This window comes from Cyprinus carpio, chromosome B6 (assembly GCF_018340385.1).
Source record: "Cyprinus carpio isolate SPL01 chromosome B6, ASM1834038v1, whole genome shotgun sequence".
Lineage (NCBI taxonomy): Eukaryota > Metazoa > Chordata > Actinopteri > Cypriniformes > Cyprinidae > Cyprinus > Cyprinus carpio.
Window position 1 is genome coordinate 2,400,873 of NC_056602.1, and position 21,761 is coordinate 2,422,633.

Genomic DNA, 21,761 nt, shown 5'->3' on the forward strand with positions numbered 1-21,761 from the left:
TGCCAATTGACCTAATAAGTTGCAAATTGGTCCTCCAGCTTTTCCTTGTATGTAAATTTAACTTTTCTGGCCTCTTATTGCTACCTGTCCCAACTTTTATGGAATGTGTAGCTCTCATGAAATCCAAAATGAGCCAATATTTGGCATGACATTTCAAAATGTCTCAGTTTCAACATTTGATATGTTATCTATATTCTATTGTGAATAAAATATAAGTTTATGAGATTTGTAAATTATTCCATTCCTTTTTTACTCACAATTTGTACAGTGTCCCAACTTTTTTCCAATTGGGTTTGTATTTCTGCCTTTTATGATGATTATATAATCCACATCGGATTGCGTTGTTTCAAACACTCGCTGCTGACTGAAAGTGGGGCCAAAAAACCCTGGCCGTTGGCCCCGAGGAAGCCCCGACGAGGCACGATCAAGCCCCGGAAGTGACAGTGGAAACGCGACTGGCCCTGGCACGCACTAGCACGCCCGCTTTAAGCCCGACAGTGGAAACGCGGCTAATGACCCTAACCACACAGCTAAATTAACAAAGCAGTGGCTTCACAACAACTCTTTGACTGTTCTTGAATGGCCCAGCCAGAGCCCTGACTTAAACCCAATTGAGCATCTCTGGAGAGACCTGAAAATGGCTGTCCACCAACGTTTACCATCCAACCTGACAGAACTGGAGAGGGTCTGCAAGGAGGAATGGCAGAGGATCCCCAAATCCAGGAGTGAAAAACTTGTTGCATCTTTCCCAAAAAGACTCATGGCTATATTAGATCAAAAGGGTGCTTCTACTAAATACTGAGCAAAGGGTCTGAATACTTAGGACCATGTGACATTTCAGTTTTTCTTTTTTAATAAATGTGCAAAAATGTCAACAGTTCTATGTTTTTCTGTGTGTACATTAATGAGGAAAAAAAATGAACAAATGATTTTAGCAAATGGCTGCAATATAACAAAGAGTGATATAACAAAGAGTATATATATATATATATATATATATATATATATATATATATATATAATATATATATGACAAACAAATAGAAGGTGAACAAAATAAAAATATTTTAATAAAATTATGATTGGAATTAGAACAAAACTATGAATTTAAAGCTAAGGGTGCATTTATAAGGTCAAGGAGAAAGTGGTTAGAAAAAGGTGAATTGAATTCTAAATATTTTTTTCAATCTTGAACAAAAAATTTAGATTTTTCCTCTTTAAAGAAACTCAAGATGAATGCAGTTAACCTCTACTAGTTGATTTTATAAGGAGATGATCTAGTTATGATATCCATCAGTAGCGTCTAACTGCTGCATGCAAATGAGCCAACTGACTCTTACACCTGTATTTTCAGATTTTCATTTATGCATTTAGCAGACACTTTTATCCAAAGCGACTTACAGTGCATTCAAACATTTTTTTATCTAACATGAGTTGTTTGTTTGTTGAGTTTAAAGTTTTTTGTTTTGTTGGTTAATTGATTTATTGGTGATCGAAACCACAACCCCTGTTTTTTATGATTAGTTATTGTTTGTTTTTGAAATGATAATACTGATCTTTGTTTTAGGCCAATATTTTGACTGGACACACATTAAATACTTTTATTAAAATACACAGATTAAAATATTTAAACTGTGTCAACAATCCACTTAACTTTATATGCTATACACATGACATCCTAATTAAAGAAATAGGTTAAACATTCAGGATTAGACTGTAAAAATAATTTAAATGGCCCGAAAATCAATGTTATTATTAACAGTTAACTGTTTTGTCATTTGAGAATATTATACATTATATATCTATATTATAAGCGCAAGCTAACAAGCTGCAATTACATGCATTTAGCAAACTTACAGTGCATTCAGGTTAACATTTTTTACCTAACATGTGCTCCCTGGGAATCAAACCCACAACTTTTTATGCTGTTAACACAATGCTCTACCACTGAGCCACAGGAACACCTACACTGTAAAACCCCTGAGCTCTCAACTTCCTTGACAAAAAAAACAAAGCTGAAAAGCTATGCATGTGACCACCGCTTCCACAAGACGTTGTTCAAGAGAAACTAGTCATAGTCACACAGAGCTGTGAAGATGGCAAATGTGAGATACAGTTTTCTATTGATCAGTATCTGTTTAAGAAGCACTTCGTGGGCAGACTCAATGCTGCAAGGTATGAATATGTATCTGCATATTTTGCTTTCCATTTCCACTTTTAAAAATGGTACTTTCATTGAGGCTAGATCCTGAATGTTATATAGAAATGTTGCATTAGTTTAAAAAAAAGACAATTGAGTACACTCATGTAAATGAAAGGCTATAAAAAAACTTTATTTGTATGTTTTCACATGTCTGTACATTTTGCTACAAAAATTATTTCAGATGCACAATAGCCTGAAAATTCATCAGTGCATTTAAGTGTTGAAGATCTCATTAGTCGTTTTTTTTTTTTTTTTTCAAACACAGTTACATCTTTAATTGGAGCTGTTGGGAATAATATCATCATCCATTGTGCTGCTGATAAAACCCCTCAAGATGGGGTGTACCTGTACAAACAAGCAGGAGCAAGTAAAAATAAGCAGGAAGTCTTCTACTATTACAAAGATGGGACTTTTAGACCAAAATCAAAATGGTGTAGAGACAAAGTCATAGTAAATGGAACTTTTCCCAACTTTAATGTCACCGTCTTGAATGTAAAAGCCACAGACATTGGGTTGTACTGGTGTGAATTTAATTTGCAAGACAAAAAGTCAGTTGGCACAGTCACATGGTTATGGATAGGTAAGTGTGTCTTACACTTCATGTAAATACATTTATTATCAAACATGATGAATTTATTGTTGTCTATATGAATGTAAAACATGTAGTTTTGTATTTAGTATGTAAACGAATGTTAATGTGAAACCTATTCAGATGCAGAGATTGAGAAGTACAGTCATTTTTTTTTTTATTAATTTTGAATGAAAAACAGCACAGATGATAGCTCTAATTCTCTGGCCTTCATTTTCTATTCTATCATAGAAGAATCAGTAGATAAAAAAACAAATAAAACAGGAGAAATAGAAAGGAAAGGAGAAGCAGGAGGAAAAGATGATGAGAAAGTGTGCTCAGGAGATATTCTTCATCATGTGAAGATCTTTCTCATTGTGTGTGCTGTCATGCTGCTGCTGCTGTGCATCACTGGTTTCATCTTTGTGATTCTGAAGGTAAGCACACATACACACACAAAAATCAGTATTGAAAAGCACAAATCAAAAATAAAAACTAAACTTATAAACGACATTATGCATCTATCTGAAATGTATTACAGATGTTTCGATTTTGTTTTTGTGGTTTGATTTGTTGCTGTCTAATTGTTTTGTAATTCCTAAACTCTGGGATGTTTTTCTGGGATGTCCCAAATAAGTTAAAGCTTTACATGTAAAATTAGTTATGGCATGTTTACAGACCACTGGAAACTGTTGAAATGGTGCTTAAAAGTCAAGTGGCCCTGCAGTTTGTTCTCAAACTATTAATTGTTTTGGACATTAAGCAAACAGTGCAAATAAATATATGAACCACTGATAATAGAAAATGATATGAGACTTTAGTTAATTTTGGCTTCCTGAATCCTGGAGTGAAAAATAAATGCATTTGTTGCATCTTGTTGAGAATATATCAACATTACACACTCAGAAAATCTTACCCTCACACTGACCAAGATGCACAAAGTCTTTTAATAGCCGAACCACTTAATAGTTAACATAATCAACAGCTAAAGCCCACTAATGCACAGCTCACATTCTATAGCCACAAGATTTATATAGGTTTTCATTTGAGAAACAGAAGTCATAGAGCTCAAAAAATCAGCAACCCATCGAATAACAACCCATTTTTTTTTAACATCAAAAATAGCTGTTGCAGTTTGTCTGCTGGTCAGTGACAGATTTCTCAGTATGCGCCGCTAGCAGTCATACACCACAAGCAAGATTCTTGTGAACAAGCTTGACAAGTTCCCCGTTCCTCTGTGTCTCTCTTCCAAATAAAATGTTATTTTGATCTTCTCACTGGCTCTAAACCTTGTTCCTGGTGTTCCTAGAATCACTCCCCATTTAACCCCCTTTACTGCACCCCTGGAACAGTGTTTACTCAGTCATTTTGGAAGCTGAAGAATATCTGTCACTTCTTTTTGTCATCCTCAGGTGAAGGGGTGTTGGAGGATCAAGAAATACAGACCATCAAATCCACCCTCAGACTCAGTTTACGAAGAGATGAAACGGATTAATTTAGACGGCCAACCCAGTGTACGGACGCTCATCAACCCTGACTATCAATCCATTATGTTACTCCACTAAATATCTGTGATATAAAGTTTAAATTTATCTCTCTATTTGGATTGGCAAAGCTTTCAAATGATTTATTGCTTCATATTTGAGTTTCTCATTTTCATATTTTTCTTATCCTTCTTTCAGTTCAGAGAGAGAGAAACATAAGCTACCTGATCTACTGATGAAAACATAACTGTGGGAACTTTTTCAAAAGACATGAAATACGTACCAATAAGTACATATTAATGCAGTTTCTAACAGAAATGAACATTAGAGGCAGTAACACAGCGAGCAGCGAGCACTTGTAATCGTCTTCATACACAGTTATGATTACAGCTCCACATCTTTCACTATGGTTATATTTAAGATGCTGTAGATCAGGACCAACTTATTAGTTTAAGTGTAAAGAATAAAAAAAAAAAAAAAAGATGCAGCAGTTTAAGAGATATTGTCAGCTGATGGACAACAGAAATGTCAAAGAGCTCATTTGTGGTCTTGTGTGCACATGCCTGCGAGCTACTTTTCAGTCTGACAAATAGTCTAACCGTGAACTGACTGATAGAATTAAAGTACAGAATCATATTTCACGCCTCTGTTAATAATAAAGGCAATCAAAGCTATTTTGTCTCATTGCAAATTTTAAACTAAACATTGCAAAAATAGTAGGCTACTTGTTTACACAGTTTGTATTTGACTCTCTGATGTTCATTTCTAAACTTGGTCACCACTCTTAACCAAACATCTTCCTTTGCAGTTGTGGTCATGTTTTCCTTTCTGTAACCTTAGAATGCATCAAAACAAGCCACACCTGGGCCGGCTCCATGGGGGTGGGGGGGGGAGTTTTGGGCGTCGCGCCCTCACCCAAGATGAGTGTGAAAGTACATTTTAATTATTAAATAAATTGGTTTATTTAAATATATATATACATTGCCAAATAAATACGCTTTCTAGCATTAATGTGATGCTATTATAGCATCAATTTAGGACAGTCCGTTTCACGAAGTCGCATTTTAATTGTTACTCTGAAACAAATTCCCACGCAAGCGGTGCAACTAAGAAAGCAGGACTACTGAGTAAGCTATGATGATTTTTTTTTTTTTTCATGTTTAATAGAGGGCTAGATGATCGTAGTTTAATTATTTCGCTGTGTTGTGATTGTTTGGTGCTGTTCAAGCTTTTCTAACTTAAAATGATGCATCTGTTAAATGGGTCGCAATGAATGTATTATGTCAGGGAATTGGTCGCAGTGAGCTTGTGTTTCTTTGTAAAGCTGACACAATTAAGTATTGCTGGTGGTTGTGGTGGTGTCACTTGTCTATTTTTGTGGTAAAACTGCTGCCTTAACTGCTCACATTTTTATTTCCTGGACGTCAGACTTTTAAATTTGGTGGCTATTCGATTTTGTTTTATTCAGTACTCTGCCATCTGTATTTGCTAAGTAGCTTTTAATAGGTTAATTCACTCAGAACGCATTTTTCATTCCACTGCTGCACTTTAACATTGTATTTCAATGTAAATGCGCTACTTGACGTCTTGGATGCTGCGCTCTCGTCTCTGGTCTTTAGCAGATTCTCGCACATAATTCTCGTGCATAATAGCCTACATCATTCTAAAACACGGCGAACAAGTTCAAAGAAATTCAGCTTCTGAAACACGTCTCTAGACCTTGCACTTTGTGCTATGTAATCGCCCCCTTTCGTCACCTCAGCCGCTCCCTCATCAGTGCTGCGCTGGCGCCGGCTCTGAGTCACACTGACATGTTTCTAGCGCTGACTAACTATGATGAAGTTTAAAAAGTATGCTGTGCGTGCAGATGAGGCTTTTATGTATTAAAAGAGCATGTATCACATAACATGCATTACTTATCATCCAGCTTGGTTGCATTTTTAATGTATTTTAATGTTTTTAATGTAATGTTTATATGTATTTGATTTAGTATATTTTGCCTCTGACAAGAGTGTCTCTTGTCTTTGTGTTGTGCAAAATAACATTGAAAATAAAATGTAACAAAACATTTAATTAAATAATTGTCCAAATTATTTTGAGCCACTTTAGGTGGATTTCTTATACACCAGTGTTTCACAGTAATACACAGTATATTACCAAATTATTTTAAGGAATTCTCAGAATTACATTACAAAGCACTAACTGTTGTGAATCAAACTGTACAAAATTTAGTAATTTTACTCTGCATTAAGAGAAAAGTTATTTACTTCAGTTTATAGATCTCTTAACATATAAAAATAAACAGTAACACTTACAGCAAGGTTCCATTTGTTTAATTATATTTAATATATTAACTAACAATGAGCAATAATTTGTTACAGTAATTGAGTATTATGATGGAATAGCTACCTGTCAAAAGCCACTAGATGGCAAGCCTGCAACCTTTAGCCAAAAAAAAGCGTAAATGGCTAATGCTAATTGTGTTTGTGTTAGTGTAAGTAAAAAGAGGGAAAAGGGGACATTTTTTTTTTTTTTTTAACGGATGTCACAAACAGATCATCATTTACTGAATCCACAGCCTATGGGTTAATCTTCAACATGTTTTACACTAAAAAATACTTTTGGATTGAACTATTTTTAGAGTTTACACTGAAAAAAATGCTGTTTTAAAAAGAGAAGTCACTGACTTTTTGTGACAGGAGGGATTCAGCTCACGGCATTCTCATTCATTCCTATGGGATCCGTAAACAGCGACTGAGTGTCGTACAACTCTGACTGAACATCAATGATGTCAAGGCTGTAATGTGATTGGTTATTAAGGCACACGTGATCCAAGTTGACCGTTGCACTTTCTCCAATAGCAAGTAATACAGACTCTCTCATCTCCTGATAGTAAGACAATCTCTGTACCTGTCCCTTTGTCCCTATCTTCAGTCCAAGACATGCTTGTAGCCTCAAGTACTCCATTGTGACGTTAATGGATTGGGCTTTGATATTAGGATGAGGTTGTATATAATTTAAAACAGGCAGACAGTGACATTTCTGTAAACCAAGATCTATTTAGATACCTACATTTACACTAATAGTCTATTATTTGAAGGAAATAAATGACAATGTTCAGATTAATCAGTTTATACAAATTATTATACAAACATACAAGAAACATATCAACAGGTTAAGCACATCCGTGCGCGCACACACACACACACACACACACACACACACACACACACACACACCAAATAAAGTGTTTTTGCTTTCTCCTAGATACACACAGCATCTCTCTGACATGGCTGCTTCAACACTAACTGTGTTAGTGAAACCACACCTTCTTTCCTTGCGTGAACATTTGGGCGACATTTACGCAAATATTTCCACACGTGACGTGGAGATGTAGGGGTGTGTTTGAATGAGCCGTTTTAGGGGGATAGCAGAGTCTTAACTTTGATAAAGAATACCTCTTTGGATTTGAGACTTTAGTCTTTGTAACTTTACAGATCTTCTTCATGCACCAAGAGCTTGTAACACTCCAAAGAGAAAGGAAAAATTGAAATCGCATCATATGACCCCTTAAAATAAAGACTAATTTAATTATTCTACTTACATTTGTATGTGAAGTCGAAATCAACCCCAACATGTCACCATGGAAACTGACAAGGAGATGGGTGTGGCCCAATGATTTTCCATGACAACAAACAAAAGGAAACAGCAGCAGGGAAACATGAGGTGAACAGAGCAGCAATGAAGACACAGAAAAATACACAATAAGAGTGGACCACAAACACAGGAAACACAAAAGGGATCATGACACAGTAGTGTCGCAAAAACATGGTATTACCACGGTACTGTCACAAAATGGTTCTAGAGATGATGAAGAAGTTAAAGTTCTAAAATAAGATTTTATAATATCAAGAGGTAGATTCAAACATAAGCAGGCAAGTAACACGACCATAAGACACAAAACACCGGGGGCCTGTAGCATGAAGCTGGTTTAGCTGGTTAGCAGGTAAGCTTCAGTTTAGTTTGTGCCAACTCTGGGTTGACTCTCTAACCATTAGGCCACAACTGCCCCTAAACGTGAACAGTAAATATTAGGCCTTGTAACAGTGATTCACTTTTCACGAGAGTCTGTGCAATTCACTACCAAAGATTAAAAGATTTTTAAAATATGAAGAATTTAAGCACATTTACACAGCAAGATGAAACGATCTATCCATGAAAGAGGACAACTTGAAAACATCTTGCCATATCAGTGCAACGTTTTGAAGTTTAGTTTTATATAGTACAATATACATAGGACATTACAAAACTAAAGTCTAAGCTCATATGTAATCATGTTTAAAGCTATGCTTGTATTGTATTGCATATTACTTTATATATTTATATTAATTTAAAATAAATGCTTGATTATTAAACTAAACTAAACTGGTTTGTGTAATGGATTAATTGTACAATAATTATATACATATAAATATAGAATATTTATAATAAATAATCATCTCTAAAAGTCCGATGATTTTATTGTTAAAAATGATTTTACTATATAGTGCCCTTTAATTTAGGCAACAAAAAAAACTGGCGGTAGTGTGTTGTGTAATGGATTTGTTGGTTTGTTTGAGGCTGATTGGTCAAATGTTGGTTTGAGATCTAAACCAGAACATGAAACCTGCCCTGGAGCAGGGTCAGCTGTGGAGCGTAAGTTACTGTGGTGATGAACACCTCTAAAAGACAAACCACTTTCATGGTACCTAAAACCCAGAGCTGACACAAACTAAACTGAAACTTACCTGACTAACCAGCTTCATGCTACAGGCCCCCAGTGTGAACGTATCACATCTGACATATAACACTGATAACAGCAGTCATTGAGAGAGAATGCTGGCCTCTACTGGAGACTATTGGACATAACTGATTCTCATCTACTGTAAATATGTAACAAACTGAAAGCACTCAAAGTTATTTGATTATTTATAATGCGTGCATTAATGTTTCTGTCTCACTCTGCCTTTATCAAACCGTCTTCAGCTGCAGTTTCAGTGTGACGCATCAAATCCACTGAAGAGGCCAGAGAATATCAGCACAGCTGTGAAGAATCATGAGAAATACTCCTCAAAGTTGTTGTGTGAGTCTTTATTGCTCCCTTCAAATTAATTAATATTTTCCCATTATCTTAACAAAATATTTTAAGTTGAATACTACTAATATTCATTTGTTGCAGATGGCAATTGAAAATATTTAAATTAGACTACGGAACCAAAATGTCCCAGAGGTTTCAGTTGGATTCATGGTCTGTACTTATGAGGGTCATTGTCAACGCCATCAATGATTTGATATTGAAATCATCCAGAAAACTGTCAACCCTGTTTGTTACTCTGGACACATGAAAGGTCAGTTGTGCAATATGGAAATTGAAAATATTTAAATTAGACTAAATTGTAAGATCTGACAGCAGCTCTGAGGTTTCAGTGCTGGACTGTGAGCACAGGTCAACTACAGGACATCAGGCCCTATTTCCACCCTCATGGAGTCTGTTTCTGACAGTTTGGTCAGTAACACGCACACAGTCACCTGCTAGAGGTCATCGTGTAGTGCTCTAGCAGTGCTCCTTCTGTTCCTCCTCACACATGGAGCAGATAGCAGTCCTGCTGCTGGGTTTTAGCCCTTCTACAGCCCTGTCCAGCTCTCCTCGTGTAACGGTCCATCTCCAGGGATATCCTCTATGTTCTTGAGACTGTGCTGGGAAACACACCAAACCTCCTTACTACAGCACATACTGATGTACCATCCAGAGCTGGACTATCTGTGCAACCTGATTGTGTTACAGATACTGCCCCATGAAACAAGTAGTGAGAAGGACCTTAACAAAACACAAGACTAGATAAATCAGTTAGGAAAGACAAGGAGAGAGCAATTATCAGTGGACACAACCTGCAAAACCATTCCCTTTCTGGGGGTTGCCTTTCCAGAGCATCTGTTGTCACTTTCATTTGCACCGTATTAAAACCAGTTAAGTGTTACATTAAGAATAGAAAAGAATATCCTTAAGCATCTGTAAGTTAAGCAGCATTTTACCTGGAAACTTTTCACAAATGTTGCCAAACATTAAGATTTTGTAAGTCTGATGAAATCTCTTCTTCGTGAGCTGACAGAAACATACAAACAGACACACATGAAGCATCACACTGAATACAGGGATGACTGTAAATGTGTGAATACAGGAAGAGCTCTGACATCACTGGTAGTTTCAGTGAGAGTTCAGAGAAAGTAAACTAACTTGAATCAACAACAATATGAACACCTGAAACCATCAAACTCTTAAAACAACAGAAATATTGAGTCTTTCAAAGACCCCTGTGAACACATCTGATACTCACAGGTAAGTGATAGAAATATAAGAGAGATTGTCCTGAACTGGTTTCTGATGGCAGTGGTCTGGTTTCGTAGGGTTTATGTCAGACTGGAATGAGTTGAACAGAAGCAGGTTTAAGTGTATTAAATACTCAGATACTTTAGTTGTTTACTGCACTGAAATGATATCAGAATTATATTAACAGTATTTTATTTGATTGAACAAAGTTTGGTGTATCTGTCATTTTGTCACATGACATAAAGACAAACAGATAAGAAACAGGAAGTAAATGACCTGCAGACAAACTGAAGTTTCCTATTCTACAAAATGTTCTGTGATATTACTGTGATACATCAGATGCTAATACCTTCATATATATCATAGATATTTTTACTATTAAAAATACAATAGAATTAAACAATTAATTAAGTTTTATTTTACACATTTGAAACCTTATAAAAGAGGTGTGCTGTGTGTTTTGTTTTTTCTGCTGTCAGGACAAAATAGATTTGATTTTTTTTTTAAATATTTTTTAAAGTAAACCAGTCACAATAATAAGTGTGTTCTTCCCCATAAAGTTATGAATAACGATAACCACTTGTCATGAAACTGTAAAGTAACCCAGACAATCACAAGAGCAGGGGTGTATTCCAGAAAGCAGGGTTAACTTACCATCTGCTAAACCCTGGACTCTCGATTGATGAACACAAAACTTGCTTACTCGAGGTTTGCTGCTTCCAAAAACTCATCCGAGAGAAAGTTCAGTCAACTCAGAGTATGTTCCTGCTTAAGACTCAATGACAATATTGTAAGTAAATCATTATAAGTAAATAATCCATTAAGACTCAAGACATTCGCAACAGAGCGACAAATCGATGAGTCACTATGGAAACGGTTGCTTAGAAAAAGCGCACCAGCTTCTTTCTTCTTCTTCTGTTCAATAGTCATTTACATACTTACTGCATATCGCCACCTGATTGATGGTTGTGCAATCATTTGTCATATTTTTTCGTTTAATCTTTTAATCACTAAGAACTATATTGTTTGTTTGATGGCACAGTATGTAAGTTTTTTTTTTTTTTTAAATATCCAAAAAACACTAGAACAGTATTTTATATTTTGCTGACTTGTGTACTTACATTATCCCAAATGATTGAAGAATGTTTAAATCCAGAGAAATAGCTACAGGGCCACTGCTGGCCAAATGGGTGCCATAAGCAGGATTGTATTGTTGTGACCCCTGTTTTCAAAAATTATGAAAAGAGCCAAAAAAAATAAAAATTTAAACAAAGTACTATAGGGGGTCAAAATAGAACTTTAATAAAATATAAATTAAATAAATAAATTGTATTATTTACAAATTACAATTGTAGCTCTCGACAGTTACCTGTGGCTATGACTTCATTAATAGTCCTACAGTTGTTTATTTTATATTCTCAAACATTCAGAAATCATGCAAAAGAAAATTATGAAGTTTTACTAGGATAAAACCATGGTTTATTTTTGTAAGGGTTGTGATGTCCACGTTTTTTGTTGAAGAAATTATAGAGGCTGTGTCATCTATAGCAAAAAGCTGGCTAAAAATGAAAGATTAAGTGAATATTTGAATTAAATGTTTGGCCAACAGCCTAAACAAGGATTTGATCATCCTGTAAGTGTAGCAGCAGCAATTACCAGGCCTTTGGCTCCCTTTGCAGGCATTTGTAATTACATGTTATGTACATAAATTGTTTATTTTATTAGCCTACATTATGTATTTTAACATTGTTATTAACCAATAATTGTTTTTATATAGTGCATTTTAAGTCATTTTAAAGGCTATTGATGGCTTAGGTCTGTTTTTAGAACACACACACACACACACACACACACACACACACACACACACACACGTGTTATTCGTGTTAAAACCATGGCAAATTTTTGTAAAGGAACATGGAAACTCTGAGAGAATATTAGATGCGTTGGTGGTGGTGAAATTATTTTTCCGACATTTAAAAAAAAAATGTCAACAGCCAAAAAAGTTTTCACAGGATTATGAATGTGCCTGAAAGTAATGCACGGCCTTCATTTTTACCTTTAAAACAAATTTTTACAATTTATTTTAATAAATATAAAAAATGTATAAGGTGTGTGCATTGTAGTTGAACACATAAATTAACACTTTACAGTTGTTGTGACTATAAGTCATTCTCCTCAAATGCTATTGACGTTTTAGAAAAGTGTATAGAGACACAAAGTCAGAGGATGGAAATTAAAGAGAAATTTCAACTTCCTGTTTGCTGCTGCCGTGTGTCTCAAGTTTGAGCTCCGTCACGTTAATTCTTTGTGTCTATTTTTTTAATCTTAAAATCTATTTTATACACCCATCATTTTCGTTTCTATAACGTGTGAATATATCCTCTATCGTATTCTACAACAATCAGAGCGCCTTGTTATCACTAGCCTTTTCCCTGTGGGTTTTTGATTTCCCAAGTCCGCTATTAGCTTATATAGCGTTATAGCCTGTTAGCATCACCAGTGTTGTGGTTGCCGCTAAACCCGCGTGCATTGCTAATACTCTATTCACACACATTACCATTACAGGATTGTTTTACTCACTGTTACTTGCTTTAATGCCAGATGTATGTCTACCTTTGAGTGCAGGTGACAACACGTTCGAGCTACATTCGGTGCAGCTCGAGCTGGAGACCGTGGAGAAGCAGATTCGGGTTCTGGAGCAGAGGCAGGCCCCAGCTGAGAGAGCGGAGAACCGCACTGGAAACCTCCCGGGCTGACGCTCACAAGTCCGGGGTAAGTATACGGCACGCTGCTAACAGTCCCACCACCTCTACTCCGTGTGTTTCTCTGCACAGGCCCGGTGCACCCAGGACGTGATCCTCCCAGATGTCCTTCACTCCGGTGCATCCGCAGTGGAGGACATGAGCCAGGCCCCGGGCGACGACCTCTCCCCCTCCGGTCTTCGAGATCTCCACACGGACCGCTTCGCTCCCATCCACGAGACGGAACGCGACGCTATGATCGTCAGAGACTCCATCGTCCGACACGTCCGTGCTACGTTAGCCGAAGGTAAAGTGCACACTCACTGTTTCCCTGGTGCTCATGTTCTCGATGTTTCTGCGCAGATACCCGCAATCCTGAAGGCTGACGAGAGCCCCAGAGCAGTCATGCTTCACGCCGGGGTTAAAGACACCACACTCCGGTAGACGGAGACACTGAAGAGGGACTTCAGGAGCCTGATCGAAACGATCATAGTGTCAGGACCGCTTCCCACGTATCGACGAGGACATGAAAGGTTCAGTAGACTTTTGCTTTAAATGAATGGTAATTGTCATGGTGTAAAGAACAGAAACTGCTCTTTGTTAATAATTGGAATCTTTTCTGGGAGCGTCCTAGGCTTTTTCGCGCTGATGGCCTGCACCCCAGCAGAGTCGGGGCAGAACTCCTCTCGGACAACATCTCCAGGACTCTTCACTCCATTTGACTAGTAAGCCAATTCTCAAATAACTGCTACAGTACGATTGCTTTTGTTCTACCTGCTTAAATGTTAGAAGTACTTGTGCTGTCCAGTCTATTAAGACTGTACCTGTTCCCAGAATAGTGAGGTCAAAATATAAATTTAATGTAGGATCAAGAAAAAATCTTATCGTGATTAAAAACCAAAAATATGTAAAATAAATGAACAAAAACAATTTTTAAAGTTTGGGCTCATAAACATTAGATCACTCACACCCAAAAGTTATTGTAAATGAAATGATCACAGATAATAGTTTTGATGTACTCTGCTTGACTGAAGCCTGGCTAAAACCAAATGGTTATACTGGTCTAAATGAGTCTACTCCACCAAACTACTGTTATAAACATGAGCCCCATCAGACTGGTCGTGGGGGAGGTGTTGCAACAATATATAGTTATATTCTCAATGTTACCCAGAAACATTCAAAATACTTCTGCTTAATGTTACACTGTCAGATATGCAAAATCTATTGTATCTCTTGCTCTGGCTACTGTGTATAGACCACCAGGGCCATATACAGAATTCCTAAAAGAAATTTGAGATTTCCTCTCAGACCTGTTGGTTACCATTGATAAAGCGCTAATTTTCGGAGATTTTAACATTCACGTTGATAATACAAATGATGCATAAGGACTTGCGTTTACTGACTAAATAAAATGTTTTGGAGTAAAGCAAAATGTCACCGGGCCCGCTCATCGTTCATACACTAGATTTAATTATATCGCATGGAATCGATCTTAATGATATAGATATCATACCTCAAAGTGATGATGTTACTGACCATTTCCTTGTATCGTGCATTCTGCATACTAATGATATTAACTATATCTCTGGAATATCCTTCCTGATAATGTTCGGGGTTCAGACACACTTTCTCTGTTTAAATCTAGATTAAAAACACATCTCTTTGGCCAAGCATTCAAATAATGCATCTCATAATTTTGGACTGCAGTTATATCTGATCAAATGCGCATTATTATACTTTAGCTTGGGTTAAACTAATTAATTTTACTTGGCTGGAATAGCAGCTACGCTAATTATGTCTCTATTTATTTCTCTGTTTTGCCATAGGATTTACATCCCGTAGTAACTAGGATTTACACATGCTCCACTCTGGATCCAGAACACCTGAGAAGAGATGATGCCAAACCTCAGAGGACCTCAGATGATGCTAACCCTGAGACAACATACAGAACTACAACATTTTGCTATAAGTTTGATTGCATAATTGCTGTTAATAGTGTTAATCATCTGTTTGTTTACGTCTTTAATTGATTTTTCCGAACATTTCTGCCGTATGCACATAAACTGACAGTCATCACTAATAAGCTACTACTAAATATTGTAGAAACTTAATTTTCTGTAAAGTTGCTCTGCAATGATTTGTATCGTAGAAAGCGCTATACAAATAAACTTGAATTGAATAGAATTGAATTGAAAAGTGTATACCAATATCGAATTTGTTTTTATGTAAGTTTAGTGAAGTTTGCTAATTTTGAGAGTCATAGTTCGTGCAAACTTTTATGCAAGTTTTTTCCAGTTTTATAGATGTCCATCCATCAATTATGATCATTTGCATTCAGACGCGAACATGAGGTGCGAGCGGTCGCGAGCGCGGATGGAGGATGGGCGCGTCATTAATTTATTTAATATTATTATTGTTATTATTATTTTTTACAACTGGGATGGTGGTGCCCCCTGAGAGTTGGTGCCCTACACAAATTGTGTACTCTGCATATAGGGAGTGGCGGTACTGAATAGCTATTTTAAATAGTGACTCGTTGCGTCGCCTGCCATTGACGTCATACAACCTCGATTTCTGGTTTTGTTTTGTAGAAAACATGGAAACACCAAAGATGCTTTAATATGTTATGTGTTTCATTATACAGGTGACAAACACACAGAGTAGCATTATAAAAGAACTTTCAAAAGTATTAGTAGCCACAGATTAAATTTTCTTTCTTATATAAAAAATGTTGCACAAGGTATTGACGAAACACAGAAAGAAGTTTGTGATCAAGACATATCCTTAGAAGAATTAAAAAAAGAACATTAGTAAGTTAAAAGACAAAAAATCCCCAGCTTCTTTGTGGTGAAAGAAGGTTCTTCAGATTACAAAAAGGTAAGAAAGAGATGGTTCTTTAAAGAACCTTTGACTGAATGGTTCTTTGTGGAACCAAAAATGGTTCTTCTATGGCATCGTTTGAAGAACCTTTTGAAGCACCTTTATTTTTAAGTGTAATCCTAACCCTAATTTTCATAAGGCTATTTTAAGAATAAGTTTGAATAAATAACATATGCATTCAAATAATTAAACATGCTAAAAAAAAAAAAAAACAGAATTTGATAACAATTAAACATATGTTGAGAAAAAAATATAACTTTCATAGGGCCCCAAACATGTAATTTTTGTTAAGCTTTTAAGAAATTGATGTTAAACAGTATAACTTTTATGATTTTAATAAATTAGACATGCTTTTTGATTAGTAAAATTTAATTTAACCATTAAAAAGGAGTCCAGAAAAAATAAAACTGATTTCATAGAGCCCTAGATTTATCACTCAAAGGTAGGATTCTTTTGTCCAAAATTGAGGGGTTATCTCGTTTAGTCTATCCTGCTAAAGTACTAGATGTACCAAAAACTTTTCTTAAAAAAACTGATTCAACTCTATTTAATTTCATATGGAAAAACAAGCCTCACTATTTAAATAAAAATAATTTATGTCATTCGTATAATCAAGGAGGTTTGAATGTGCTTGATTTTGTTATGTTTAATACATTTTTCAAGTTGAACTGGATTAAACATTATATTAAACATAAAAATGAGATATGGTATATACAGGTGCATCTCAATAAATTAGAATGTCATGGAAAAAGTTAATTTATTTCAGCAATTCAACTCAAATTGTGAAACTTGTGTATTAAATAAATTCAATGCACACAGACTGAAGTACTTTAAGTCTTTGGTTCTTTTAATTGTGATGATTTTGGCTTACATTTAACAAAAACCCACCAATTCACTATCTCAACAAATTAGAATACTTCATAAGACTTCATAATAAAAAAAAAAAAAACATTTTTAGTGAATTGTTGGCCTTCTGGAAAGTATGTTCATTTACTGTACATGTACTCAATACTTGGTAGGGGCTCCTTTTGCTTTAATTACTGCCTCAATTCAGCGTGGCATGGAGGTGATCAGTTTGTAGCACTGCTGAGGTGGTATGGAAGCCCAGGTTTCTTTGACAGTGGCCTTCAGCTCATCTGAATTTTTTGGTCTCTTGTTTCTCATTTTCCTCTTGACAATAGCCCATAGATTCTCTCTGGGGTTCAGGTCTGGTGAGTTTGCTGGCCAGTCAAGCACACCAACACCATGGTCATTTAACCAACTTTTGGTGCATTTGGCAGTGTGGGCAGGTGCCAAATCCTGCTGGAAAATTAAATCAGCATCTTCAAAAAGCTGGTCAGCAGAAGGAAGCATGAAGTGCTCCAAAGTTTATTGGTAAACGGGTGCAGTGACTTTGGTTTTCAAAAAACACAATGGACCAACACCAGCAGATGACATTGCACCCCAAATCATCACAGACTGTGGAAACTTAACACTTGACTTCAAGCAACTTGGGCTATGAGCTTCTCCACCCTTCCTTCAGACTCTAGGACCCTGGTTTCCAAATGAAATACAAAACTTGTTCTCATCTGAAAAGAGGACTTTGGACCACTGGGCAACAGTCCAGTTCTTCTTCTCCTTAGCCCACGTAAGACGCCTCTGACATTGTCTGTGGTTCAGCAAATTCCTTGACACGTCTGTGTGTGGTGGCTCTTGATGCCTTGACCCCAGCCTCAGTCCATTCCTTGTGAAGTTCACTCAAATTCTTGAATTGATTTTGCTTGACAATAGGGCTGGGTGATATATCGAACGATATGATCATGCGCATCTAGTCAGTAAATCTGGTTCCGTGATTACCGATAAATCACCATCACCTGCTTTCAAATGGAGCGGCATTTAATAGACAGAGCCGTAGTTCACTGACAAGCTACACAATATCGCGTTCATTATCACAGATGAATCACCTTCGATAATGAACACGATATTGTGTAGCTTGTCAGTGAACTACGGCTCTGTCTATTAAATGCCACTCCATCTGAAAGCAGGTGATGGCAATGTACTGCTAATCAGGGAACCGGCTTTACTGACTAAATGCATGTGACAATCGTATGCGATATATTGCCCAGCCCTACTTGAAAATCCTCATAAGGGCTGCGGTTCTCTCGTTGGTTGTGCCTTTTTCTTCCACACTTTTTCCTTCCACTCAACTTTCTGTTAACATGCTTGGATACAGCACTCTGTGAAAAGCCAGCTTTTTTGGAAAGGATTTTTTGTGGCTTATCCCTCCTTGTGAAGGGTGTCAATGATTGTCTTCTGGACAACTGTCAGATCAGCAGTCTTCCCCATGATTGTGTAGCCTAGTGAACCAAACTGAGAGACCATTTTAGGCTAAGGAAACCTTTGCAGGTGTTTTGAGTTGATTAGCTGATTAGCATGTCATCATTTTCTAATTTGTTGAGATGAATGAATTGGTGGGTTTTTGTTAAACGTGAGCCAAGATCATCACAATTAAAAGAACCAAAGACTTAAACTACTTCAGTCTGTGTGCATTGAATGTATTTAATACACGAGTTTCACAATTTTAGTTGAATTACTGAAATAAATGAACTTTTCCACAACATTTTAATTCATTGAGATGCACCTATAATTCCAAATTTTATTTTTGAAAAAGTTGGAGGCATAGAGTTTATTTTGGAGTGCGATTTTGAGTTCAACAAACTCCCCAGTAAGTTATCTAATTTTCATAGACAGACTCTTTTATATTGGATTCTTATATACAAACATATTTTTTATCCCATAGGCAGATAATTTGGAACAATAAATATGTTAAATATAAGAACAAATCAATTGTTTATACTAACTGGGTTAAAAAATTATATTCTAATGGTCTCACAGTTGAAAAATAATGAAGGGTATTTACTTACATATACCGAATTTTTAGAGAAAATTGGTATTTCAGTACCTCCATGTGAATACAGTATTTTAGTTAATGCAATACCAGCAGGATTTGTGAGGCTTTTAAAGGGCTTCAGTGAATCTAAACAAAAACATTTAAAAAAGAGATCTTATTAAACGGTATTGATATCAAAGATAGAAAATGTAAAAATAACTTTTTTAGATGTTTGATTCATTGCCCTGCAACATTTCGATGTAAGTACTTCTGGAATAACCATTTTGAGAATTTTCAACTGGAAACTGATTGGGACTTATAATAATAAATAAATTCTGTCACAAACAAAGTTTAAATTTAAATTTACTTTAAAATTATACATATAATTTATTCAACTAAGCAGTTTCTCAAGAGATATAGAGCTGATCTCTCTCCCTGAATTTATTTATTTATTTATTTATTTATTGTGTGTGGAATGGATGCAGAGACTGTTTTGCATCTTTTTTCAGATGTATGTATGTACAATTTTTCTGGATTGATGTTGAATATTTATTTACTATGTTGAGTGGATATAAAATTAATATAAGGAAAAGAGATGTTATATTTTATTTTGATAAAAAAAAAGATATGGATAACCATCACATTTATATTAGATTAGATTAGATTAGATTAGATTCAACTTTATTGTCATTATGCAGAGTACAAGTACAGAGCTAATGAAATGCAGTTAGTATCTAACCAGAAGTGCAAGAATATAGTGTTTTATATACATAAAAGTGCAGAGTAAGTGAAGCTATGATTTACAGAATGTACAGTTGGGTTGCTATATACAGTATTGAGCAGAGTATATACAGAATATAAATAGGAATGCAGTGTAGGATTGTATGTACATTATGAACAGAGCAATGTAGGATTATATATACACATTATGAACAGCAGCAATGTGAGAACAGTGGTAATAAATACAGTTGGATGAATGTGCAAAAGTATTGTTAAAATGAATTCTATGTAAAATAACAGTAGTGCAATTATATTTTTATAGAATAGTTTACAGTGCGATAACTAGAACAGTGTGCAATCTGTGCAAAATGTGAGTAGTGCAAATACATGTATGTAAAGTACTTTGACCAGTGCAGTAATAAAGTAGGTGCTGGCTAGATTGGTGGTGTGGCGTTCAGAAGGGTCACGGCCTCGGGGAAGAAGCTCTTCCTGAGCCTGCTAGTCCGAGAGTGTAGGCTCCTGTAACGTCTGCCGGATGGAAGGAGAGTGAAAAGTCCATGGTTAGGGTGAGAGGCATCCTTGATGATGTTTCTTGCCCTGCCCAGGCAGCGCTTGTGATAGATGTTCTCAATGGAAGTTAACTGGGTGCCGGTGATCCGTTGAGCAGTTTTCACCACTCGCTGGAGTGCTTTGCGGTCAGATGCGGAGCAATTGCTGTACCATACTGAGATGCAGTTTGTGAGTATACTCTCAATGGTACAGCGGTAGAATTCCACAAGGATCCTGGGATTCAGGTGAACTTTCTTAAGGCTCCGTAAGAAGTAAAGGCGCTGCTGTGCCTTTCTGACCAGGGTGGAGGTGTTTAGGGACCAGGTGAGATCATCAGAGATGTGGATGCCAAGGAACTTGAAACTTGACGCACGCTCCACTACAGCTCCGTTGATGTAGATGGGTGTGTGTGCATGACTCCTAGTCCGCCTGAAGTCCACAAAGATCTCCTTTGTCTTCTGGGTGTTTAGTTCTAGATTGTTGGTGGCACACCACACAGCCAGGTGCTGCACCTCATCCCTGTAGGCTGACTCATCATCATCTTTGATCAGACCTACCACCGTGGTGTCATCTGCAAATTTGATTTTGGTGTTGGAGCCATAAACAGGAACGCAGTCATGGGTGAAAAGGGAGTACAGGAGAGGGCTCAGTACGCAGCCCTGTGGCACGCCGGTGTTCAGGGTGATGATGGAGGAGGAGAGGTTATCTAATTTAACAGACTGAGGTCTGTTAGTCAAAAAGTCTAGAATCCAATTGCAGATGGATGTGCTGATTCCAAGCTGGCTGAGCTTGGAGATCAGCTTGGGAGGGATTACAGTATTAAATGCAGAACTGAAATCAATGAACAGCATTCTCACATGTGTGTTTTGACTGTCCAGATGGGTGAGGGCAGAGTGAAGTGCCGTTGAGATGGCGTCCTCTGTTGACCTGTTGCGGCAATAGGCAAATTGAAATGGGTCTAGTGTAACAGGGAGACAGGATTTTAAGTGGGATGCAATCAGCCTTTCAAAGCACTTGGCAATGATGGGGGTGAGTGCAACAGGATGGAAGTCGTTAGGGACCGAGGCAGAGGAGTGCTTCGGTACTGGTACGATGGTGGAGGTTATATGCTAGATCTCTAATATTATTAGGTAAGTTCCCTTTCAAGGGAACTTCGAACTGCGTCCTCTAGGGGTCACTATGGGGAACACCTCGTTGTGACCCGTGTCTGAAGCATACATTGAAAAAACACTAACAACACGTTGGGCGGCGACAGCCCATGACGTCACTACCGGTGTGACTATAGTATTAATAGGCGCCGGGAGATAACATCATTCTCTTCTTCATCTTCATTGACTGTTTTATTTAAAGCGTATAGCATTTAGGAGTCTATGTTTT

The 21,761-nt window shown here is 36.7% G+C and overlaps 2 protein-coding genes across 5 annotated transcripts in view; both read left to right on the forward strand.

Moving 5' to 3' along the window:
- LOC109056731 (E3 ubiquitin-protein ligase TRIM39-like) overlaps positions 1–21,761 on the forward strand; it is an 820,810-nt gene that overhangs the window by 784,090 nt on the left and 14,959 nt on the right. The window lies entirely within an intron of this gene.
- LOC109105568 lies at positions 2,052–4,929 on the forward strand. The gene is made up of 4 exons (XM_042725319.1): positions 2,052–2,175; positions 2,469–2,783; positions 3,024–3,208; positions 4,184–4,929. The coding sequence occupies exons 1-4, from the start codon at positions 2,097–2,099 to the stop codon at positions 4,334–4,336; spliced, it is 732 nt and encodes a 243-aa protein (XP_042581253.1). The 5' UTR covers positions 2,052–2,096; the 3' UTR covers positions 4,337–4,929.